This window comes from Marmota flaviventris, chromosome X, assembly GCF_047511675.1.
Source record: "Marmota flaviventris isolate mMarFla1 chromosome X, mMarFla1.hap1, whole genome shotgun sequence".
NCBI lineage: Eukaryota > Metazoa > Chordata > Mammalia > Rodentia > Sciuridae > Marmota > Marmota flaviventris.
The window spans coordinates 13,812,714-13,839,421 of record NC_092518.1 but is presented as its reverse complement, the minus strand read 5'-3'; the positions used below and the strand labels follow the sequence as shown (position 1 = coordinate 13,839,421).

At 41.1% G+C, this 26,708-nt stretch overlaps 1 protein-coding gene across 8 annotated transcripts in view; it reads left to right on the top strand.

Moving 5' to 3' along the window:
- The window catches only part of Sh3kbp1 (SH3 domain containing kinase binding protein 1), a 331,887-nt gene extending 305,775 nt beyond the window's left edge, over positions 1–26,112 (top strand). For 6 of the 8 annotated variants that reach the window (XM_071606250.1, XM_071606248.1, XM_071606252.1 and 3 more), the window contains 5 exons: positions 10,509–10,618; positions 14,629–14,757; positions 18,999–19,267; positions 22,613–22,676; positions 23,604–26,112. In XM_071606250.1, coding sequence (XP_071462351.1) covers positions 10,509–10,618; positions 14,629–14,757; positions 18,999–19,267; positions 22,613–22,676; positions 23,604–23,645 — 614 coding nt within the window. In that variant the 3' untranslated portion in view covers positions 23,646–26,112. The remainder of the gene's footprint in view (positions 1–10,508; positions 10,619–14,628; positions 14,758–18,998; positions 19,268–22,612; positions 22,677–23,603) is intronic. The other 2 variants (XM_071606251.1, XM_071606256.1) reach the window with 1 other exon arrangement.
- The last annotated feature ends 596 nt before the right edge of the window (positions 26,113–26,708 follow it).

Genomic DNA, 26,708 nt, shown 5'->3' with positions numbered 1-26,708 from the left:
TGAGTGTCTGTTTCTCTTTTATCTAAGTAAGTGCTATTAAATAAGATGAAATGACACATACATCTTGCTGTCCAAAAAGCAAACACACTCTTGGTTGAGGCTGCTTGCCCTGCTGAAGCAGGCCATCTGGCACACCATTGCATCTCTCTGGGTCTTGGGTTTGTTTCTGTCTCTTTTATTTTATGCCTTTTCTGTTTGTCTGTTTGTGATACTGATATGGGTCCCAGGGGCAAGTGCTCTACCATTGAGCTATACCCCCAGCCCTTGGGTTTTCGTCTTTCAACCAAGGGCTTGAATGAAATGACTGTAAGGGGTCCCCCTCCAGCCTCACAATCCATGTTTCTATGATTCCCACTTCTTTTTTTTTTAAATGGATTCCTTTATTTTTTTTAAATGGGCTTTTACTTTGTTTATTTATTTTTATGTGGTGCTGAGAATCAAACCCAGTGCCTCACACATGCCAGGCAAGCGCTCTACCATTGAGCCACACCCCAGCTCCTGGTTCCCATTTCTTTTAGCTGACTTTTTTGAACATTGAGGAAACTATTCTCTTAGTAGCCTATGAATCCTCTTTAAAATTATGTAGTTTGTTCTTTCATTTGTCTCTGAGCTGCTCAGTTTCCATGTTAATTTTCCCCTCCCTCCCTTCCTTTTTTTTTTTTTGGTACCGGGGAATGCTTACCCATTAAGCTGTATCCCCAGCCCTATTTTGTATTTTACTTAGAGACAGGGTCTCACTGAATTGCTTAGTACCCCACTGTTGCTGAGGCTTGAACTTGGGATCCTCCTGCCTTAGTCTCCAGAGTCGCTGGGATTACAGGCGTGCACCACTGTGCCCATCTCTGTGTTAGTTTCTTGATCTAGAATTGATAATGTGCCCCTATCTAAGGTCTAATTGAGGGTTTTCTTTGGCTTACTGATTTTTCCTTATAAGAATTTTGCTGGCCCTATTGAAGTGCAGGTAACTGTTAAGGAGTATGAGCACAACTTTTTATAGATTTTTAAGTTATTCATCCTTTTTAAAAATTATTTTGATTTTTTAAAATGCAAATTCTTACTGAGAAATGTAAAAGGATAGGATGTTGACTATCCTAAGTTTGAGTAACTAGAGCAAACCTTGATAGAGAGGTGACATAGTTCCGAGTCATCAAAAAGGGCATGAGATATGTCAGATAAATCAAGCAGTCTCAGACAGGTATGCTTGAATTTGAATCGTTACTCTGTAAGTTCTGTTGGTTTCTAATTCTTTACTTCCAATGAATTTGGAGGAGGTACCCACTGAATTGTTTGTTAATACGTTGTTAAAAATAATTCTTGATGATGCAGGATCACTGAATTTGAGTATATAATTCATGAGGTCAGAGAACTGAGTGATATTGTAATAACAAAATTCTTCCTGTCCCATCTAATTCTGTTTATGTGAACAAGTTTCTTGGTGCTTATATCTCTAAAATGAAGAACGCAGTCAACACAAAGCCATTTCATTCTGATATTAAGTAATAATCATCCACATGAAGTATTTGGGAGAAAAAAAGCCCAATAAAATTCTGTTTTTCCATGCTTAAAAATTATGTATAAAGATGCATGGTACATATACATGCATATGTTTTGACTGTTTTATGCTAATAATTTTAATAACTCAGTCCAGAAGAAAAAAATATTTTTATACTTACAGCCTGATGATTTCAGAAAAGAAAAAAATCATAAATTTTAATTTGTATACATGTTTTTATATCAGAAAAAGATAACATTATTAACAAAAGATTTAAAAGCACATTGTATTAGAATAAAATTCAGGACCAGATGGTGGAAAATATGAATTCAGGGAGGAAAAGGAATGATGTAAAATTTCCAACTGTTAAGATCTTATAATATTTTTAAATGGATAATAGTGGTAAATTGCTGTTATTCAAAAATATATTGAATGAATACATTTAAGCAAGCAGCATAAATTATATTTTGAAATACCAACATTTAGCATACTGCAAAAATTACATCTTTTGTAACTCAAATTTATGTAAAATTTTAGATGTCAATTTAAGATGTATGAGGGGATATTCATGGGTTTTCACAATTATTTTAGGAAGTACACAAGGCAAAATAGTCTGAAAACCACTGGCCTCAGAAATATACCATTTTATGCTTACACAAACATTTCTGTGGATTAACTTCTAGAAATAGTATTGATGTATCTGGAGGCGTATGTATTTACATTTTGTGATAGGTATTGCTAAATGGCATTACAGAAAGGTTGTGTCCATTTACATACCTGTGATTAATAGTGCAACAATTATTTCCAATAAAGAAGTGTATAATTTATTAAAATGTTTTGCATAGCAAATTTGGCCATGTAGTGAGCAATTTTAAAGGAATGCAAATGTGGAAACCCACTTTTTCCCACTTAACATTACTTGTCATCAGTCAAGAAAATCACTCCCTCTCCTCAGTAAGATGTGACCCCCTTCCCTGACCCTTATTAGGTTCCTGTGCTGTCATTGCTAATTTTATCTTTCTTTCATGATAACTAGCAGAATTTGTAATTGTACATATAAAAGTGTGTCTCAAAGGGTTCTAAACTATATGTGGGCAGGTACCATAGCTATTTGTTCTATCCCTGTATCTCCATATGCCTCGTCCAGTGCCTGGCTGATAGTATATGCTCAGTAAATATGCACTAAATGAATGAACTGAGTGTAAATGAGAAGAAATAGCAAAATGCAAGGTTATAATATAGATCTTTGTTGCCACACGTGACTATTTAAATTTAATTTAAATAGTTGTACTTGCCCATCTGCTCAGTAGTTATGTGGGGCTAGTGGCTACCATATTGGATAGTACAGATAAAGAGGACTTCCATCATGACTACAAATTCTGTTGGGAAGCACTAATAGAGAGCAATTATACTGTCATTCTCAAAACTATTCACTTTGCCCAGCATGAAGTAAATACTTAATAAAAGTTTGAAATAATGAGTAAATAAACCAGATATCTCCCTCTCTTATTCTTTTTTTTTAATTTCTATTGGTTCTTTTTAGTTATATATAACATTAGGATTCATTTTGATATAATTATAAAAGCATGGAATATAATTTGCTCTAATTCAGTCTCCAGTACTTTCCCTTTCCCTCTCCGTGTTCCCTCCCCTGTACCCTTCCCTCTACTCTACTGATCTTTCTGCTATTTTTTTTTTAAATTAGTGTCTTGTGGATATACATAATTGTGAAATTCACTGGGGTTTGTTCATATATGTTCATAGGAAAGTTAGGTCAGATTCATTGTGCTATCTTTCCTTATCCCATCCTTCCTCCCTTCCCTTCATTCCCCTTCATCTATTCCACTGATTCTTCTTCTGTTTTCTTTAAACAACCCCCCTTATTTTGGATTAGTTTCCACATATCAGAGAAAACATTAAACCTTTGACTTCTTGGGTAATGTGTACCAAATAGCCATTCAGTTCCCCTTAACTTGCCTGGTAACTTTCATTTCTTGCCAGAAATTTCCTCAAAGAAGCCAGTCCCCCTTTCTGCCCATTTCAGAACATATTTATATAAAATAGAGAAAAAGCCAAGTTTGTTATTAGAGTACAGAGTGGTTTTTTTTCCCACAAAAGACAATTATTGTTGTAGAAACAATTCTCAGAATTCACAGTTGAATGAATAGTGCAGAAATCCTGCCATCTGTCTAGTGTTTTGTAGTAGAAGGGATCCCATGACTTGAATCTGTATGTAGGGGCCCTGTCATTTTCTGGCAGCATCCTTAAGTGAGTTTTCTAACCCCTGACCTTCCATCTCTCCCTTCATGGAATAGAGTAGTGCCCACACAGCATGGGTTTTTGTGAGGATGAAATAGGCATGTGTATGTGTGAAGCAGGGAGTAATGGGGTGACTGGCGTGTGGGGTTTCAAAACTTGTTTACTCTTGGCAGCTTATGTCCTGCAGACTTCATATTTGGATCATAAATACCAATGCAACAGCTAATCTGCACTATCCCTAAATATTTTGGATGGTCTATTTTCCTGTAGACTCTAATCATTGCTAATTTTCCTGTTGGTGACTCAACTAGCATAGTTATTCATTTAAGCCCTAGTAATGGGCCCATCTTTGTGGTCTATACAGATTTCCACATTAGTCAAATGACTGATGTACATGGTGAGATTTCTTTCTGCTATCCAGAATGCCTTATGATGCTGCTTCATTGAAGAAAAAGACCTTGCAGTCCTGTGGGTTTAGGGTTTTCTCATTTTAAATCTTAAAAAAAAAAAAGGAGGTAGGAGGATTCCTAGCTTTGCTCTTAGATCCATGTTCTCAAATCCCACAACTCCATTAGTGGGGTCTGAAAACAAAATTCTACCTGGATGATTTGAAAGGGTTTTCACATAATCTTTCATAAAGAGAATAACCTTGTGAAACTGATGGCTCAGGTAATTCTTATTGTTTTATGGTGGAAAAAAATTGAAGCCCAGAACAGCTGTTTGCTAATTTATTCAATAATCAACTATTGAACACTTGCCACAAGCTAGGAATGATATTAGGCCTGGGAAAACAGAGATGAAAGTTACAGTTTATTTCCTGGCTGGTGAAGGAGTCGGATAAATCAATAAGGGCACTAAATGCTGAGATCAGACTGATGGGTAAGTTGGGAAGCACTCATTCCAGGCCTTAGGGTGCAGTTTGGCTTCTTGGAAGAGGTCTGAGTTGTGCTCAGCCTCTGTGGCTCAGAAGGAGTTAGTTAGACATACTCAGGCACTTCATACATCTCTCTCTGGTGGCAGTACATGGAGTGGTGAGGGGCTTAAAGTAAGAAATGTATTACAGTGGTTCCAGGCAAGAAATTTGGGCAGCTTTAACGATCTAAGACAGGGATATGGAGAACAAAGAATGGCTTCCAGAATTATTGGGAGGTAGTGATGTTGCCAGGCTTCAAATGTAACAAACTTCCGTCCAAGGGCTCCTTTTCAAGTCCAGAGCTGTGAGCTATAATGAATCAACAGGGCCATTTAAGAGCTCCCAAACAGTTCCATTGGTGACAGCTGACTTGTCTCAGACTTTTGACTGTTCCTCCTCTGAGTTTTCAGTGGATATACTCTGGGTCACCTGTGGTCACTAGTACCATTCCTCCCATCCATGGAAAATGAGGCTACATTTTCTAATTGAACTAAATAGGGCGTGACTGAAGTTCCTGGAAAATGGGCAATTCTTTGTGCCATGAAGAGTCAAGGGCCTTTTCCAAGTTGATTCTATCATGTCCAACATCAATTATCCCCATATGTCTGTAGAGGGGTTTTCTTCCAACTGTCACAAGAGCCAAGAGCCTCTCATCCTTATGAAACTTTTAAAAAATGCCCCAGCACTTGCCAGTTTAATAGTTTTGGACTAGTTTATGGGCATTAAAACCATTTTCTATTAGGAGGAAAAATTCCCAGCTAGGCTGAGAAAAGCTTATATCAAGTTTCAACTTGATTCATTTCAAAACCCGCCATGAAAATTGGGACATTTTCTTCGCACCACAATGAGTTAGTCATGGAAATTCTACCTTAATCACAGCTGCCATGGCCGCAGTCATGAGGAGCATGCTCTGGGCCACTGAAAAGTTATGTGACAGCATTGAAGAGTTTGTCCCCTTTACTGTCAGAAAGCAGAATTATGTTGCAGTTTGTGGTCTGTGGAAGTATAACATGAGGTTCCTTTTTCAGCAAGTGACCTCATATGTGGTGCATGATTTTTTGTCTTGTTTTATTTTGTTGTGGGGCTGGGGATCAAACCCAAAGCCTCATGCATGCCAGGCAAATTCTACCACTGAGTGACATCCACAGCCTACATCTTTGTCTTTATGGCAGTTCAGTTTGGTTCTTGTTTCAAAAAAAAAATGCTCTTTAAAGCTAAAAATGTAGAAAGTTAAACTTGGTAGAAATGTTCATTAAGAGGCTAAGAGAGGCTCCTCCTGAGGGAGTCTGACCCTCCTCTTACTCTCAATGACAGAAATGAGGCAGTCATCTCAGCCATCTGTCTTGGAGATGCTTGCTAAGTGTGGCCAGGTGCCAACATGCATGGGTCTATTTAGTGCAGACCTTAGCCAATAAAGTGAAATGGGCAGCCAAGCTTTCCCTGGAGCCATGGCACAGAATGCTGCCTTCTGCCCTGGCACTTCTGCCTCATGTCCCACTAGGAGCCACCTCTCTAAGCTATACTCCTAGACTAAGAGCTTTTCCTGAGATGATTTGTTCATTTATTCTTTCATTCCTTCGCTAACAGAATATCCGGGTGTTTTTCCCCTCAGGAATGAGCTAGACTTTGAGAATGCAAAGATAAGTTCCTGTCCTCCTGGGGCTCACAGCTTAAGTGTGGGTGATAGACACCATGCCTCTGAGTCATTCTGAAAGCATAATTTATTATATAATGCCACCTCAAACATTGTCAAACCCTAAGCTCCCAGGTGGACTTAATTATTTGAGTAGGCTGAGAAGGGTGGGTGGGGAGTGAAGAGGCTGTCCTCCATAGAGTTGAAGCAAAAGTTTCCTGATGTGAACTTGGCCATCCCTATGTGCCAGTGGACATGCCAAGCCCAACCCAAGGTGGGCCTGAGACTGTCCCATCTGTTCCCCTCACTCTGATGTCCTTGTCCCATGCTATTCTGCTTGCTGGGTCTACTCCTCTCTTCAGCTGCCGTGTGCCTGACCTGTTGCCAATCACCTGAGCTTTTAGCCACCACTTTCATCCAGTGCTCCAGGAACTATGTCACCCCCCCAAATCAGGCCAGCACTCCTCAGCCTGACATTGGAAGACCCATCATAATGATGAGATTACCCCCTACAATTTTTCCCAGAAGGCTCTTCACTCACTGGGAACACCCTAGAATGTTCCACCATTCACCCGGTGGCCTCCCCTCTCCATACCTCCACTTGGTCAAATCCTTCCTTATCCCTTCCTCCTCTAAGCCCCCACCTCTGCTACAGCAGTGCTTTTCACACTTTGCTATGGTTCGTATCACCTGGGGAAACTTAAACCTACCCATACCCAGGCTGTACGCCAGACCAGTTGAATCAATCGAGGAATAGGATTTAGAGACAAGGGGTATGTGTGTGTGTGGGGGGGAGGTGGGGTGTTTAATTTTCCAGGTAAGTCTGCTGTGCAGCCAAGATGGAGAAACAGTTCATTAATCTTTAATTGTTCTTTAATCACTTTACCCTGCTCAGTATTTGCCTCCAAAGCTTGTTTTAGTTTCTTGGATAGGGTGATGATCTAGCTTGTCCAGCTCAGTCCCAAGAGCCCCCAGCCAAGACCCTTGGCTATGACCTATTCATTGGAACTTTTATACAGCCTTTTCTTCTACCTCCTCTGCTGTCTGTCTGCTCAGCATCTGCTCCTCAGGCTTTCTCTTCAATCTTGTCCTCTCCCCTGCCCCAGGCTTCCTCTTTCCATTGTGCTACCTGCCCTCCCCAACCACCTTTACCCCCACCAGCAAACCACCCTGTCTTGGGCCTTACTCCCTTTTCCCCAGAGCGGCCAGGGATCTTCATAGATAACCTGCTAAACTCATTGTATGTAGAGTACATGCAAGGATATTTGTGCAGCAGTTTTCTGTAATAGCAAAACATAAGAGGGGGAATGATTTGGACACTAATTATCCATCGATGCGGCATTGAGTAAATAAATGATGAGTAGCACTGCTATAGATTATTACAATGATCAAAATATTTGTGAAGATTTTTTTAGAGACATAGCATATAAAGGTAAGTGAAATAAGCAGAATGCAATATTACATATGATATGAGCTATGCTCTCTATTTTATAAAGTCCTAGAGGAATATATACCAAAAAATAGTAGTTGTCCCAATGTGATACGATTATAGTTGACCTTCTTTTGTTGTTAACAACTTCACTTCTTTTTTTAAAAAAAATCAGGTATTGAGTATGTATTACTTTTGTGATCAGAGAAAAACTAATTTCAAAGAGTGAGGGAGGGGAAGAGAGGAAGGATAGGAAAGGGGAAGGAACTGTGGAATGAAATTGACCAAATTATGCTATGTACATGTGTTAATATATCACAATGAATTCTCTCTATGTATATATCTAAATGCTTTAATACTATGTCTAAATGAACTCCACTATTATGTATAATTATAATGCACTAAAAGTGAAAAATAAAACAAACCAATAAATAAATAGAAGGAAGCTCAATAGAGTAAAGGAAAGGGGCGGGGGGTAGAAGTCCTAGGAATTGAAATGGAGCAAATTATATTCCATGTATGTATAACTGTGTCAAAATAAACCCCACTATTATGTATAACTATAATGCACTGATTAAAAAACTAACTAAATAGAAAGATTGAAGAATATTAATGTCAGTAATGGCCTTTTGCATCAATCCACCTGTGTAATGGGAAATTTCCATTTCAGACAACAGGGAGTTGGTAGAGGTAAGGGTAGAATCTGAAGGAGAACCTGTTAAGAAAATAAGATTGTTTAAAGGGAAGGCCCCTGAAAGGGACCAGTCTAGTGAGCCAGCTCCTCCCCTGACCCAGATCTTCATGGCACCCCATGGAGCTGGCTGGAGAAGTGGGTCCCTTTATGACTCTCACCTAGGTGCTAAATACTAATGGGCTTCTGCTTGGCTTCCAGAAAATCATGGATGATTTTCTTCAAGCTGTCTTTGCAGATGGTTAACCTTTGATTATTTTTATCTTGCCCTGATAAGAGTAATTAATTGAGTTATTATTCATTAACCAGGTGCTAGAATAATGTCACTTAATATAATCCCAGGTATATTTTAATGGCTTCTCCTGACCATTGCCTTGTGCTCAGTTTTGCATAGTCCACTAAAGGAAATAGTTTACAAATAACACCTGCCTGTTCATTAATAGAGTAAGCTGTCACACAGCCTAACTATTTATTATAATCATCAGCAAAAAAGTTCTCCCCCAAATATGGGGGGGCACACATAATTTTATTTTTAACTTCTCTGCCCTGAGACAGCATATTTGCAGTTATGGCAGTTAGGATACTTTCAGCTGCAAATACAGAATATCTGATAAAAATTCACCAAAATAATAAGGGTTTGTTAAAAATCACATGACAAGAAGTCTAGGCACTTGGTCATTCCGTGGTTGGTGGGCAGGTCATTGAGGTTGTCAGTTACCCAAGCTCTTTCCATTTTTCGACTCTTCCATCTTCAAGATCTCCCCTCATGGCCATGCCTCCTCTTGTGGTCCCTAAGTTGGCTGCTATAACTCCAGGCATCCTCTCCTCGCCGAACAGCTTCCCAAGTCAGAAGGCAGAGGGATATAACACAAAAGACCTTCTTCTCACTCATCCCTTTCTAAACAGAGAGGAAATCTCTTTCCTAGAAGCTCAGTAGACTTACCATTATTTCCCAGTGACCCAAATTGGGCTACATAGCTGTCTCTAGACCAGTCATAGGACTGAGCACATTGTCCTAAAACAAAAGTGGGGCTGTATTAGAAAGGAGAGTGGGGAATGGTTTGGGAAGGTCATGTATGCCATAGCATTTAAAACACAGTCTACTTGTGGCAAAGAAATGGTATTGTCCTAGTCAACAGCAATAATGGTGCTCAGGGTCAGCCCCTTTCTGTTAGCCATTCCTCTGAGCATCCCACACACATCTGTACTTGGTTTGTAGATCCCCAGAACTCTACAGAACTGGGTAACCCATTGGTATGATCATTCATTCAAGAGGTTGGCAAAGTCTAGTCAAAGGCCTCCCTCCGGACATGTGTTAGACACATGAATGATCTTCTGTTTCTCTGAGCATCAGTCACTGGGATGTAAGCTCTCCAAAGGCAGGGCCCATTTCTGCCATGTTCACTGGTGTAGCCTCAGGATCTTTTGCTCTGGGTGACAGAGTAGTTGCTCAATGACAAGGGAATGAATGGATGAACAGACTGACAACTGTAGAAGATAATAATGACTCTGAAAACAGAATGGGGTTGGGATCTGTGAGTTATTTGGAGAAGTAGAAGTTTGGTCTTCTCTCTAAGGAGTTTACAGACCAACATCAGGGTGACAGCTGATAATCAGACTACTGATTATCAAGCAGAGGAGGAGCCTGCTCCCTCTTGTCCTTTAGAATCAATGACCAGCATTCATTTGCCTGTGGGTATTGTACCTTGTGTGATAACTGCCTTTTGTGTTGAGACTGCAAGAATGTTTTTATCCACTAAAATGGACTTGGATTTGTGGAAAAAGAGAATTCCTCCTTTAATCTTCTTTTTATAGCTTTTTAAAGATTTATGGATGTAGTTGTTGAAGGGAAAAAGAAAAATTCATGTTTCTTTCTCCTGCTTGCTAGCTTGTGAAACTAAGAAGGAAATGATTGTTTCATTCAGTTTGAATCATATTTATTGAATGGCCAAAGGATGTAAATAGCCTTTGTAAAAGATAAAGGATAACCCAGATGGAAAGGACGATTATTAAGAGGTACTTGTGACATAATGTAAAAGCCTTTCTCACTCCTGTTTTTCCCTGTAACAATTGATTTTATTTTTGTTTTAGACCTAGAAGGTTTTGACTCCGTGGTATCCTCTACTGAGAAACTCAGTCACCCAACCACAAGCAGACCAAAAGCTACAGGGAGGCGGCCCCCATCCCAGTCGCTCACATCTGTAAGTGTTTCCTCCTCAGGTCTCCTTGCTTCTCTACAGCTGAAAAGCAGGAAACATTAGAGATTCTCGCCAAGGACTCTTCTGCAAATGGCTGATTGGAGACACCCGAGGAGAGGGAGGCCATGAGATACACTGCCAACTAAATGTGATTTAAAAGTCTTCTTGAATCAAGCAGTATTTCTATTTGTTCTTTGTGTTTCTGCCAGCAAGGTGGCACACCCTCTTCCCTCCCACTTTCCCTCTCTTTCCTTCTAGACTGATTCTTGCTTGAACCTGAAATGAAATTGGTAAGAAAAATGTCATGTTTTATGGTGGGAAAAGGAAAATGAGGCTGGTGTGGTTCATAAACAAGACAAAAGATTTACTAAATAAAGATCTGCCGCTATACAGTGCTAGGCAGTAGCCTTTGTCTCCCAAAGCTCTGTCATCTTCACCCTTCCATGGAATAGCATGTGGACCTTCAGAAAATTGTTTTTAGACTTATGAGGCAGCTGGTTATGTAGAAGACGCCAATCAGAACAAACATGATAACCCACAGAAATTTTTTGTTTTGGTCATTTGGAATAACTTCTCATTGCAAACCTGTTACTTAGACCAGATTTTTAAGAACATGATTTATAAAGAAAGTAAACTTGTAATCCTTCCCCTAAAACAAAAAACTATTAACCTCTTACTATATATCCTTATTTTTTTAATTTCTATTTTGTATATATAAAATTATTTCTTCAAAAATGGAGATTATATAGTATATATTGTTTTGGACCTTGCTTTCTCCACCTTAAATTGCACACCTTTCTCCCCAATCATTGCCCCTTCTTCCAGAACAACACATTTAATGGCTGCCTACTCTTCTAATGTGTGAGTATATGACAGTTAAACCAGTGTACTATTACTGGATATGTATGTTGTTTCTGGTTCTGTGGAATAATCTTGGTGCTGCTCCCAAATTATTCATTAGGCACAAATTTTGTGAAATTAGGTCAAAAGGAAATGCATAGTTTGCTTTTGCCATAGTTTGTAAATTTCCCTTCCACAAAGATTAAAAATACCTTCCGTAAGCAGTATGTGTGTGTGTGTGTTCGTTCGATCTGTCATCTGTCTATCTGTCTGTCTGTCTGTCTAATCTATCTCTAATTATCACATTGCCTTGTTCTTGCAGCTCTAAGGTCTTATAACCTCCACCTAGATACACCAAGGAATTAACCTTTCGTAGGTTTCCCAGGACACTTTCTCTTCTCACCTCATCACTAATCCCTCATAAGCTGTCACCATTTAGAAGAAAAAGAATGCCACTTCCTTTGAGCCTCTTCTCTCATATCTACTGAGTCTGTAAGTGTGGTTTAAATCATCCTATTTGTCCTCTTTGTATGAAACAAACCTAACTTTGCATTGACACCTTTTTGAGAGAAAGACTTGAAAAAGCGGCTTCCTTTTTCACTGTTCTGTAGAGTTCTGTGGCAATGCCGCCTTCTTTCCTCTCTTCCTTTCCTTCTCTCTCTTCACACCCCACCTCAACATGCACGTACACACAGTCTATTTCATTGCTTCTTAGCATCTTTCCATTTCAGTTTCTCAGTCCTCTCTCTTCCACCTTCTCTATAAATCCTTCATCATTTTTATTTTCTTTCCAGTTTCTCTCCAACTTTTCAAGGTCTAGAGAGCCCTGTGGCTTCCAGAATTAAATAACAGATTTGAATTACCATCTTCACCTCAGTCCATGCATCCCCTGCCTGGGAGTTGTGTGTACTTTTGGGACAAAGTTAAGGCATCTCATCCCTCCCACTTTTAAACTATACAGTTGTTCATTCATGCAACAGATGTTTATAGACATCTATCCCATGTGGACCAGATACTGTGCCAGGTACCAAGGATCTAACTGGGAATGAGAACTACACAGCTACTGCCTGCAGAAAGCTTATAGCACAGTGACTCAAAACTTGACATTTTATAGGGAGTGATTCTGCTTATGGACTTATGACAACAGGATACATTTGTGCTTTAATGAATTATAGTGACCATGTTCTCTTCCCTTCATTCCCATCTGCCCCCATTTGGATGTATACATTGAATTCCTATTTACTCTTCTTACAGTTAGCCCTTGTGGGTTTTCCATAGCAAATTGGAATCGGTGGATAGGGACATATTGCTAAAATGCCACTAGGGGAATGATTGAGGAAATGTGCCTGTCATGGTTCCCCAGCCTGCGGCCGTTCATCCTAATTGAAGCTATTTATGTTTATAGGATTCAAAGAGCAAGGTTTGATTGGCAGCTTGTGCAACACAGGTTATATAGGAAGAAACAGGCTTTTTGAATAAAATCTCAAAATTAAAGGATCCAGGCATTGTGTGGTAGTTAAGCAGTTAAGCCTAGATTAATAAGAAAGCTTGGTTGGGGGTGTTATTTTAGGTAATTGGATTTTCAGATTAAATGAAGATTAACAAGTAAGATCTCTTAAAGCACAAACTTTCCTTAAAAATTCCCTAAAATATATTAAGTTTCTGCCTTAGTAAGTAAACAGAAGAAAACAAACAATATTTACAGGCATAATTTTTCTATAATGACTTTAAATGGTGATTCTGAAAAGGATTTTTTTTTACCACAGGGATAGAAGGCAGAGGGATAAGGCTGAATATGAGCTCACCCCAAGATATCTCTGGAAGATTCTTTATTTTAAAAGATTCCTTGCTATGGGAATTTTAATTTTCATTTGCTTTGTTCTAAAATAGCTCAAGAATCATTTCTGACCAAGTGAATTCTGGTGAATTGGTCCCCATTCATCTGCTTTTCGATCTTCACAATGATCCTCACAATGAGGCAGAAAGGGCAGGGGATGTTGTCTCATATTTTACCCAAAGATGCTCCATTCTGTAAACATACTTTAGTAAATACAGACTTCAAAATGGATAACAACTGGCGACAGTAATGAGGGCAAAGATTTAGCTGCAGCTACCAAAGAAGAAATGGGCTTGTTGTGCTAGCAGGCAGGGCTGTGCTCAAGGCCTGCAGAAACTCTGCTCACCGGATGTGTTAGTTTTTCATCACTGTGACAAACCCAATAAGAACAACTTAGAGGAGGGAAAGTTCATTTTGGCTCATGGTTTTAGAGGTTTAGTCCATGGTGGACCGGCTTCATTGTTCTAGGCCCAAGGTGAAGAAGAGCATCATGGTGGAAAGGCAGCAGAAGAAAGTTCATCTCATGGTGGAAAGGAAGTAGAGGGACTATAGGGAGATGCACCCTTGCAGGGCATGCCCCAGTAACCTGCCTCCTCCAGCCACAGCCCATCTGCCTACAGTTAACCACCCAGTCAGTCTCTTCAACTGAGGATGGACTGATTAGGTCATAGCTCTCATGATCTAATCTTTTTTTTACCTCTGAATCTTCCTGTATTAACAAAGGAGCTTTTGGGAGACACCTCCAAACCATAACTCAGGACCACAGGCCTGGTGGTCCCTTGCCTTTAGAAATGGTCTCCTCTCAGATAAGTCCTTTAGGGCACTTCAGTGTAGTAGATTTAGTGATCCTGATAAAGGGTTGAGGAAAAGGATAAGAAAGGATGGAGGAGAGGAGCATGAGAGGCAGCCTTCTGTTGACTGTGGGTTCTTCCCCACCAGGCTGAGAGCCTTGTGAGGGCAGGGATTGTGTATGCCATGTCACCATTAAGTCTACAGTACCAAGCTCTGTGCTGGACACATAGTAGCAAATGTTTGGAGAAAGGAGGGAGCAGGAAAAGATGGACAATGGCTGCTTGTGTGGATGAAGTGATTGATTGGCATTGGGGTAGAGATCCTGGCTTAGGAAATCTTGTTTCTTGGTCTCAGACCTGCCAATAATCAGCTCTTATTATCTCTTGTACATAGATATTAGCACTCTCTGCCTCACAGGGTTTTAGTGGGGAGACAGAGAAAATAGAAGCATCAAGTGCTTTGAAAAGCATACAGCATCATATTAACGAAAGCTGTCAGCTAAGGTATGATTCTGACAAAAGCATTTTCTTTTGGCTTTATCCAGTCCTCCCTTTCAAGCCCCGATATCTTTGACTCCCCAAGTCCCGAAGAAGATAAAGAGGAACACATTTCGCTTGCGCACAGAGGAGTAGACGTGTCAAAGAAGACTTCAAAGACTGTTACCATATCCCAAGTGAGTGACCAGCCAGGGTGAGGTGTCCCTGCCCTTTCATGCATGCACTAACGATGGGTTATAAACCAAAGCAGGATAAACAGACAGTCGCAGGTGTTTGTCATTCTTTAGTAACAGTGATTACTATAGTCATCAAAGTCTCTGAGGCATGTTGCACAAAGTGTCCCAAACTGGGCAGAATCAGTGAGCTCAAATTCAGCGATTTATTTACTACATTTTCTCTTGTAGCGGAACCCCTTTTCAAATTGTCATACACACACAATCACAAATGCCCTTACAACCAAAACAACTTTAAAAGCCTTCAGGTTTCTAGAGAGACTACAGTAAATATTAAATGTTGTGTTCTTCTTCTCACAGATCTTATCTTTTATGTTCAGAGCTGGCCAAAAATTATAATTAGAAGTTTTTTTTTTTTTTTTTTTTTTTTTTTTACCAGGGATTGAATTTAGGGGCACTTGACTACTGAACCCCAACCCTATTTTGTATTTTATTTAGAGACAAGGTCTCACTGAGTTGCTTAGTGCCTCACTTTTTCTAAGTCTGGTTTTGAACTCGTGATCCTTCTGTCTCGGCCTCTCAAGCCACTGGGATTACAGGCGTGCACCACTGTACCCAGCCATAATATGGCCTCTTAAAGCTGATTTGATTCATATTCTAGAATACATTTATAATCTAAAATATTTTAATTGCATTGCATGCCCAGGGATCCCAGGGATTAGTAAGGACAGTAAATTATTTGTGAGAAATAAAGAAGACGACATAGCTAGGCACAGTGGTATGTGCCTGTAGTATTAGGATCTTGGGAAGCTATGACAGGAAGATCACTTAAGCCTCAGAGTTGGAGGCCAGCCTGGGCAACATAGCAAGACCTCGACTCAAAAAAAGAGGGATATCTGAGGGTGTAACTCAGTGGTGGAGCATCTGCCTAGCATACACAAGGCTCAGGGTTCCATCCCCAGAATCACACACACAAAAAGACATTGTTAGCTACTCCATGCAACTTTTGAAGAGTAAGCACCCTATACAATCTCTGTTCTGCCTATGAATATGAACCAAGATTTAAAAATTCCATTTTCTGTTACTTTAAAAAAAACAGTCATTTGGGATTATTTTCTCAGAACATTAGCAATCTCTTACTGTCTAAAAGTAGAGAACTAGTCTTTTGAAGCAGGAAATAGCCCAAGAAGTCAAAGATTATGTGGGGTTTTTCTTCTCACGGATTTTTTTTTGGTGGGGGGGAGTACAAGGATTGAACCTAGAGGCACTTAACCACTTTTCATAGATTTAAGAATTTACATGTATTTTTTTCCTTAAAATCTGTTACAGTAAGCAAAACATGATCCTATGAAACAGATCAATTTTAACTATCCACAAAACCAAAGCATTCTTTCTTTATAAAGAATTCTATTTACTGAAATTGAATTTAGAGCCCACCACCATCACCACCCCTTTTTCTTTTCTGGTTTTCTCTGACATCCCTGGGTGTCTCTACAGTGACATCTAGTGGTGGATAATGGCTTTTTGTGTTTCTGATTTGCAATTCTATTCCATTAGCCTATTTCACTTCCCTGGAGTTGTCAGGTTGTATTTTTCAATGCTTCTAGAAATTCCACTTGAACTAATTTTATCAGGGAATGTGGTGACCTATACTCTGTGAGAGCTTTAAAAACACTTGTTAGTTGAAATGGGCCACGAGAGCCAGTCATACAGGAAATGCCAAAAGAAGCATTGATTGAAGAATACCTGAAGTCAATGGGCATTCGTAGGTCGTGAGAAGTACGAAAGGATGCAAGATAGAAAATGGAAGAGGGCATGAGCCCAAGAATAGATAGTTAACAAAAAAATAATAATAGGAGAGCACAAATCTTCAGACTTGAATCCCAGTTCTGCCAGTGATTAGCTGTGAGACTTGGGGAATTACCCATCCAGCTCTCTAAACCTCAGTTTCCTGCTTGGTGAAATGCTTGTGCCAGTTAATCCCTGTTTAAATTGTAGAGCTGACGTCCGGCATGTGATCAGCACTCCATAAATGTCAGTTCCTCTTCCCTCGTACTATAACTCCTACTAACAACAAAGCACGGGCTGGCGGATCACTCTGCCTGGCAGCAGAGAGCGCTTTTCCTCAATGGTAACTTGGCAGAGAAAAGGCGAGCAGAGAGGCTGGGAATGATGGCCCATCTGCTTTGGCTCACTCTTTCCAGTCTCTGCCTCTAGCACAGCCTGAATCCAGACTCTACCTCCTCACTGCTGTGCCAGCCAAGCCCCTTCTTGGCACATGCCCTGGGGTGGCCGGCTGGGTGCCTGCTGTTGGAGGGAGTCCCGTGGCTGTGGTGCCAAGCTTCGCCACCAGCCTCAGCTTCCGCTCTATCACTTACCAACATCCTATCCCTTTACTTTGCTTCCTCCCCACCTGCCTACCAACTCACTTCCCCTTGCCAGTGTCTCCACCCTGGACCTTCCAGGTGCCTCTCTCCTCTCCTCACCTTCCCAAGACTGTACCAGGTCCTGTGCCCTCCTGGCTTTCTCAGGATACTTTTCCATCAGGCTTCCCCCACCTCTCTCCTCCATGTTCAGCCTGACCCTCCATTGACTCTTCCCCCCAGATATCACGCAGCTCATAGTCTTAGCCATATCCGAAAACAAGCAAAACCTTTCCTTTAACATGTCTCCTCCTGAGGCTTCTGAACAAGTTTATGCCCTCCTCCCTCCACCCTATCTTCCTTTCTCAAACACATTTCCGGGAAGAATCCTCAACTTGCTGGCCAGAACTTCTCGCCTCCCGTTCAGAAGCTAATCTACCTTCATTGTGTTACTGTCTCCCTTGCACTACCAAATGGGCTCTCCTGTTTTCCTCTCAGCACTCTTTATGTACTGTTCAACCATTTTTTCCCCTTTCAGAAACTTCTCCAGGAGATTTCCATCACCCAGGTCCCTCTACTGGTCTTGCTTCATCCCCTCTCTTGCTACTCTTCACAGTTGTCAAGGGTTCTCTCTCCCTTCTCTCCTTGCCTGTTCACCTTGGGCATTCCCTAGGTTTCACCATTGGGCCTCTTCTCTTCTAACTCTGTCTTATCTGTCCCCATGGCTTCTACTCCCTTTATCCCAACTCACTCTTTTAGTTGCTGGCTGTGTCTACCAGACACATCCCCTTGTGGCCATCCCTCACTCAGGCCCCTAAAATTCAATGTGTCTAAAAGGGAAATAATTATCTGGGCTTTCTATGGGCTCTTCCTTCTATGAAAGAGACAACCTTGATACCTGGTTCTTCCCTCCCCACCTATGGCCCTTGATCCATACTTCCTCTTTTACCCTCTGGGCTGTATCTCATCTCCCTGGTCAAGGGGCATATCCTCTGTGAGGACTGGGACTCCATCAGCCTCTCCTACTACCCACCCCAACACCAGGTGCTTTGTTAGATGTGCTTGACTTTACCACATCTGTCTATTCTTTTTGGCTACTATCTAGGTCAGACCTTTACTATTCCTGACTTCCATTGTGTGAGTCTCCCAGCAGTTCTCTCCAGCTCCTGCCATCCCTCGGGCCCTTCTGTGTCCACAGCAATCTTTAGCAGGCTCCAGTCATTTTCGCCCTTTCAGCCAGCACCTTCTCCCTCCCCAGCTTTGTTCTCTCTCCCTAGCTCTCTCCTGCACCCTGTGACCTACTAAGCATGAATGCATTTTGCTTTCTTGTGTGTAGACAAGAAAGGCCTTTTCTAGGACCTTCCCTCCTCCTACATCTTCGTTCTCCAACCATCTCTTCTTTCTTCTGCCCCCTCCAATATGGGGCTGTCAGCTGCTCCTTCCTGCTGCTTTCCTTCTGAGATGGTTGCCTCTTAAATGAATTTCTGGACCTCTCTGTGCTTCCTCTTTCTTGTGCAGTCTTTCCTCTCATCTGCAGTGTACTGATTTGTTTGTCTGTCTGCACTCCACTGGTTTCTCAGGCGAATGTCTTGCTCACTTTCAAAGTTTGTGATACCTGGAAAGCAATTGGGTATCTCTATATTGTATATGAAACCAGTAAGAAACTGTCTATCCATAAAGAAGATCATATTCCCCCACTTGGGTTGGGGACAGGCCTGCACTAAATCAGCCCTTAGTGGCTTCTGGATGAAGGAATAAACAAGTGAATTATGCAGAAGGAAGTGGGAACAGGGATGTTGAAGGAAGGTTGACTCACCAGAACAAGGAGATGCAGTTCACAAATCCCTTTCTTTGAAGCCTCTTCACCTTCCCTCATCACAGGTGTCTGACAACAAGGCATCCCTGCCGCCCAAGCCAGGGACCATGGCAGCAGGCGGCGGCGGACCAGCCTCTCTATCCTCGGTGGCATCCTCCCCACTGTCGTCCTCTTTGGGAACAGCTGGACACAGAGCCAACTCCCCATCTCTGTTCAGCACAGAAGGAAAACCAAAGATGGAGCCTGTAGCCAGCAGCCAGGCGGCTGTGGAGGAGCTAAGGACACAGGTCCGCGAGCTAAGGAGCATCATTGAGACCATGAAGGACCAGCAGAAGTGAGTGCCCAGAGACCCTTTGCACATGGCTTCTAGATGGCCCTCCACTAGGCCAGGACCTGGGTCTGAAATTCTGGGTCCCATCCTGCCCCAAAGAGTGAGCCAGATCTCCCCCTGATGATGGCAGCAGTGGTTGGAGTGTGTGTGAACCCCAAGAGGCTTAATTTATACTTAAATTATGCTGTGTGTTTTTATGTTCAGTCTCTGTGTGTAGGCAGGGCATAGGCTGGCCACGGGGATACAGAATGAGTTTGTGGCAAGGACTGATACCCTTAGCAGGTTCCTAAAAAGAAAATTCTTGAAATCCCCTATAAAATACAGTATATCTGTGTTAGTCAGCTTTCTATCACTGTGACAAAATACCTGAGAAAATCAACCTTAACACAGGAAAGGCTTGGGGCTGGAGTTGTGGCTCAGTGGTAGAGCACTTGCCTAGCATGTGTGAGGCACTAGGTTCGATTCTTAGCCTGCATATAAATAAATGAGTAAAAATAAAGGTCCCTCAATATCTAAAAAAATATTTTAAAAAGTAAAATTTAAAAGAAAGAGGAAAGAATTATTTTAGCTCATAGTTTCAAAGGTTTCAGTTCATGGTTGTTTGGTCCCATTGCCTTCAGGCCTGTGGCAAGGAAGTACATGACGACATTATGTGATGGAAGAAACTGCTCACCTCATGGCATCCAGGAAGCAAAAGAAAAGACAGGAGTTGGCCAGAGTCCCAGTATCTCCTTCAAGGGCATACCCCCAATGACCTAACTTCCTTCCATTAGACCCCACCTCCAAAAGATTCCACCACCTCCCGGTAGTACCACAGGCTGGTAACCAAACCTTTAACTCATGGGCCTTTGGGAAACATTCAAGATGCAAGCTATAGCAGTACATATACCACTTATTAAATAAGCCCAACAGCCAGCTTTTCCTCTAGCATCAGAAAAATTGCAACTTCTTCACTTAGCTGCCAGATGAAGTAGTTTGCCTATATGAGGAACCATAACATATGAAGATATAGGGAATATTAAACCTGAGACTTCTCACTTAGCAAGATGTTTTTACTATGAGATGTAGGGTACTTTCTCCATGTGTGCCTACACAGACTCTCTTGCCACGTCTCTCATCCTCAGGGAGAACTTGGATGAGGAGAGAGACCTGTGAGCAAAAAAAGTGTCATATATCAGTATCACCCAGGATGCTGTTTGCAATGTCAAAGCTGGTAAAAGGATTAGATATAGGGGGCACTTATCTGAGGAAACTGACGCTCAGAAGAGATCAGTTTGCTCTTTCTTGAGGGAACTGGGGCAGGCATCTCAAGGAAGCATTTCCAAGTAGGATTTTAAAAGATGATCCAGGATTGCCAAGAGCATAGCACTCTAGCAGAGGGAACAGCAGACTCGTGAGTATGCATTGCAGACTAGTGGGTCAGCCCAATGTGTCCCCTGGTGCCTGGCTGCCTTGTGATCAGGAAATGCATGGGCAGATGTGGCCAGACACCTGAAATCACACCCTTCGGAGGGAGTCTGGGGCTGGCAAAAGCCCTCACTTTGAGCAATGTGACTTTAAGTAGGTTCTGTTCCACTTAGGTTGGGTAATGTCAGTTGAAATTGGGGCCTCTTGGACTAACTTCCTGCCCAGTGGAGACTCATCGAATAAATATCAAGAACTGGCAGGTTGGTACTTAAGAGAGTCTCCTAAGACCAGCCAGGCTGTCCCTAACTCCGTAAAGTCCCCAGCTCCTATCTGGCTCTGGAGGTTATAGGTTTGGGTACCCAAAGCCCCATTCATGTCCAGACAATGTGTGTCCCTTGCCTAGCAATGACCCCATGGCCCCAAGACATCCCAGAGCATTGGTTGTCAGAATCTCCTGTATCCGAGGTTTTGGCCCATTGTATCCTCTAAGAGATGCCTGGGAGCTACTATGTACATGGCTGAAATGCTTTGCAGTCTGTGAATAGCCAGAATGGTCCTTCTCCAGCCAACATTTGAATCAATACCTCACCATGGCCCCTTTTCCAAGTCCTGCCTTTCGCAGCCTTCTATAACCTTCTACAGCCTGTCCTTCATGCCTAGGGTCAGTGGGTCCCCACCAGTTTCTTAGCTTAGCTCTTAGTATCACTTTGCTTTTAGTATTCACCTCAAGTCTGTGCCATCTCTCCCCATCCCCAAATGTGCTCTGTGTTCAGAGGCAAGCTCACCTTCCATACTCTTCCCTGGCTTTTCTTCATCAACTCCCCATCTTCCTTTTTCCTTCTAGACCCACTTTTATTAATTTAAGGCTGAGTCATTTTCTTTGGACCAATTTCTCCAGCTAACTTCCCCTACCCAGACTTAGCTTTGCCTGACATGGTCTTCCTAAGATTGGGCCATTCATTTAGGATCTCACCTTCTACTTCTTTCCTAAGCCCTAGGTGGTTCCCACTGAAATATGGATACATAATGTGTACTTGAATAAGTACAGCAGTGAGTCACAACTGGTTAATGTCAGATAATGTGTTATAGCCGTGCTAGGGTACTGTTCCAAGTACAGTGACCATTGTGATATTTACCTGAAATGAGCAAATGCAGTATCACTGCTACTGTTACTGTGCTGTTTCCAACCCAGTTCATGGAAATGTACATATAGAATTAAGTGTTTGATATCTTAAAAAGGACATAGCTCTCAGACCAGTGTTTGGATGGTTGCAGTATCCCATGTATAGAGCCATGATTTTGCAAGATGATTGGTTTTATTCCACTTCATTGTTTAAGGTTGGAAAAGGTATAGGCCATGTATCCTAACTCAGGTCTGCTTTCTTTCCAACATGCTTGCCACATTGTTTATTCAGTTATTTCACCTCCAAGTTTTTGAATCTTACTATTTGTAGGATTTTGTAAAACCCGGTGAAAACATACTAGTTACTTTTTATTCATTTAAAACTCTGTAGAAAATGAAGGAAGTATAGATGGAGTGGTATTTTGTAATTATATTTGAAGACCAGTATTCTGTTACAAAGGAATAATTAGAGGGAAGAGGACAGAATATGAGCCTGGATACCTGGAGTCTGGTTTTTGGGCAAGTCAGGGTAGGCACTCTGGGCCTCGGTTTCCCCATCTTCTCCTTTTGGGAGAAGGTTGGACCAAGGAATCTCAAAGATCATTTCTAGACTTGCCATTGGAAGGCTGTATATTTTGGTGGCCCCAAAATAATGTCAAGCCTTTCTGTCTGAAACAAATCTTAAGCAATAATAATGCAAAGAAAATCTGTTTGGTCCACATTTTCTTTGTAAAAGGAACAAATGGATTTAATGATAATAAGATGTTTCTTGTCTCTTATTGGGCTTTTGTTTAATTCCATTGCCGTCTGCTTTTCAGACGAGAGATTAAGCAGTTACTGTCAGAGTTGGATGAAGAGAAGAAAATCCGGCTTCGGTTGCAGGTGGGTCCATCAGGGCCTTATTTTTAAAATAAATGATTGTTACTTTTCTGCAGATTTAGAGGCACTTTTTGTGACAATCTTCTTAGAATTGTATAGTCTTACTACCCAACCTTTCCTGGACTCCAGAAGGTCTTGGGGAAGGGGAACATCAGTAAACATCCCCCCAGTGAGGCTTCTCATGTGGAATTTATCTTAAGTGTCTCCTCTCTCAAAAACTCCCTCTGGTTTCCAGAAGACTTCATCATAGTACCTGCCAGAGGACACGGAGCTGGGGAGGCCCCGTTGCCATCTGGCTTCCATCATATGGTCACTGGGACTTCAGAGACCGTAGCTGTCCATACTTGGCACTTCCTCTTCATCTCTTTACTTCTCTCTCTGGTGGTCACATCAGTCCTGCCAGGGTATCTGAGCTCTGTCCCCCTCTAGCCTCTGATTCAACTATGCCATGACCAAATGGTGGAGAGTATGTGGGCATTCCAGTTGACCAAAGGTCAATGCTCAACTTTCATCTAGTTGGTGCCCTTAGTGATGAAGACACATGCTATTCAAAGAAAGGATAGGTAAACTCACCATTACTTTGGAGGTGCTTACACATACCCCCTTGGGCCAATCAAGCTGCCTTCTGACACTGTAAGATGGTCCAGTGTGTCAGGAAACTGGAATCCTTGCTGCTTTTGACAAACTTTGGATCCAAGTAGCCTAAGAATTAAAACATCTACTTTGTTCCTAGTGCATTGTGCCTGTGTACCTGTTATTAAGGCTTATGTCATTTCTAGCACTGTCATTGATTCTTCATTCAGATGTCATTTCACCTTTGAAATTCTCAGGTTGATTATTTTCTTTCCACTGAGCAGGTTGATTGTCTTCAACTTTTATGAAAGCAGCCAATTCATTATAATTTTGTTTGATTCTTTTTTCCTTTTATAGATGGAAGTGAATGACATAAAGAAAGCTCTTCAATCAAAATGAATACTTGATAACTGAGATGTCTCATTATTCATCCTGAGTCCAAGACTCAAATTTTCTGCCCCAGCCAAAATAATCTTGTGCCAAAAGATTAAAGGTTTGCCTCAACATGTCCCTGTTTGAAAGATTAGCACAAAAGTCTTGATAGCACAACACAAATTCCATCCAAGAGGAGAATCTTCCCCATGGTGTAGTCCTGGGTCTGGCACTGGTTGTGACTTAGAGCAAATTGTGCTAGAGGCTTTTCTACCTTGAGATCTCATGCGAAACGAAAACTCAGGCAGTTTAGTCCATAGTGGTACTATTTTGATGATATTTTCCATTAATAAAATGTAACTTCAGATTATTCGTTTACAAGCTTTATAATTTTATGAGTTTTTAATCATGTTTTGTCACTGATGCCCCTAGTGTTTGTACTACACCTAGTCAGAAGCGAGTGTCTTATTCTTTGGCTTCAGGTGAAAGCTGCCTCGCTTTGTGTTCCCCTTTAGGATTCTATTACATATGCAATTTTAGATCCAACCCATCCCTTCCCCTGCCAGCAGACCCCGCCACCCTAAGAGAAATTTTAGCTTATATATGATGGTATATTTACAAAAAAAAAAAAAGAGAGAGAGAAAATCTGGTATTTGCAATGATCTGTGCCTTCTTTTTACCACCCTCTTGATTGGAGCTTTTGTGATGCAGCTACCATGATTCAAAAAAAGAAAAAAAGAAAAAAAAAAAGTAAGAAAGAAAAATCTGCCACTTATCTAAGTCCACTAGAGGCCACTGTCTTCACAGCTTCTCTCACCCTAGCCAAAGGTCCTAAGAGGAGATAGCTGAGAAGTTGGGCTCTGTGGTACCAGCTGTGACTTTTTTCAATTCCTCCTACTTTTAGGTTGTTCATGAAACTAGAAATGTCATCCCTGCTTGATTTTTCATCAGCCAAGTTAAACCCCTGCTTCCTGTCCTTTGCACCTTTTGCGTGAACAGAATATGCATTATTAAAGCAAAAATAAATAAAAGTAAAATGCAAATGAAAACAAGGGGGGGAAAGTTGTATTATTTCCTGCACTGGGTTATCTGTGTGTGTTATTGTTTAAACTGTATTCACATAATGTCATTTGCCTTGCTCACTTGTAACCCCTTCCTCAAGTCCAAGAGAATGGGAGGGAGGGTCTTGTTGAAGTATAGCCATTGGATCTTTCTTGCATTTATGGAATTGCTTTTTCCTTCCTAAGGAAAGTGATGTTTGCTTATCTGCTTTATCTTTGTAGCACATGAACAGTTCAGCCTTAGAATATGTAACTGTTTTCTCATCCTTAGCTGAAAATAAGGGGCATACTGTATTGCACGATTATTCAGGGGTAGAGATGGAGGATGTGGTCCCTTAATGGCCCCCAAAGATGTTTGATGTGTTTCTAAGCAGCTGCTTTGCCTAATTCCTGAGTTTTATAGTGAAACAACGAAACATTAACAGATTTTACGTAGCCGTGATAAATGAAAATTGATAACAGTGAAGGAATGATGCAAAAACTCACATTATTCATCATTGGAAGTATAACACATAAATGTCTCTTCCTTTCTCTTTCTCTCTCCCTTCCCTTGCCTTGCTCTTGCCTGGATACTCATCCATTCTGACTGAGGCCATTACTTTCCTCTCAGTATTTACAAAGCCCCAATGCCCTGGTCTTCCTGAGCAGGGAGGAACACAGTTAAGGAAAGGGAGTGTGTTAAGAAAGAAACCTCACACCCTTTATTCCCATGTCTGAATATATTGCCTTTTTAGCAGTCTTGGTCTCAGTGTGCTTGCAGCCAGAAGCACCAAGTTTCTCACGGCAGCATAAAACATTCCTGTACCCCTTGACTGTTCTAAGCTTTTCTGCATTAAACTTGAAGCCTTCAGAGATTCCCCACCACCTAATATAAGAAAGAGGATTGGGTTCTTCAGTGTTTGAATTTTTCATTTACTCATCAAGAAAATCCCTGATGATATAGTTTTATATAATGTGTATACAGAATAGGAATGTTAGTAATTAAATTGAGATGTTGGGGCACCCTCATGGGGCACTAGCAACTTGGAATGTAGAGAGCTGATGTATTCTCCTCACAGAGGCCATTGGCTTCCTTTGTATAAAGAGAGGGAGAAGCGATTGTAGAAAGAGAAGTTGGCATATCCAGCTTCATTACTGCCCCTTGGGCTAACAAGCAAGAGGATTCTGCATCATGGAACTGGATGAGCCACTGGCCACACAGCCACCATCTTTACTCTTGGCAAAATGGACCCATCAAGAATATTGAAAAGCTTGAAAGTATCACTTTTGAAAAAAAAAAAATTCTTTTGCATTCAGCATGGACTCAACCAAGCATCTATGGAGATTATTTTTTTGCTTCATTTTCTAAAGTTGTATTTAGAAAAGTCTTAAGTATTGTGCTTTGTAAAAGAAGATGATTAAAATGAAATTTTGTGAAAATATTTTTGTTCAAAGCTGTCATGGCCCAAGAGGAATGGTTTCTTGGAACATAAACCCTTTTTCTCCATTTTACACAATTTGATTACTCTTATAGAAATGTCCTTAGAAGACATGAAATAACCCATTAAAATCTGTGCCTATGAATTCCATTTTTTAAATTGTTCAATTTTACATTCCTATCTAAGCAGAAAATGCTAGTTAGGTTTTCATTCTTTTTTAGTGTAAAAAAAATCATTAAATTATCATTATTCAAATAATTGTGTAAAGCCACTTTTATTCATGTAAGGCCCTCTAGGGAGCACACACAAGTACATGATTCATTTTCTGCCATAAGGACATCCTGTATCTATCATCACATGTGTATCTCTGGTTAGTAATGGCAAGGTTTATTTCCTTTCATAAGCAGCTCCTTGATGGGAAAACTGCAGGGTGTATAATTTATTGTTCAGAGTTGCCATGGTCTGTATAAAAATAATCCTCAGGTGTCACAGAGGCTTTTGTATTGTAACCTGGGGTCATTATGGTCCTAACCCCCCCACACACACACACCAAGATTAAAGTTTGTTCCTCTAGTTGTTTTTTTCACAGATTAATATTAAGATGTTTCAGC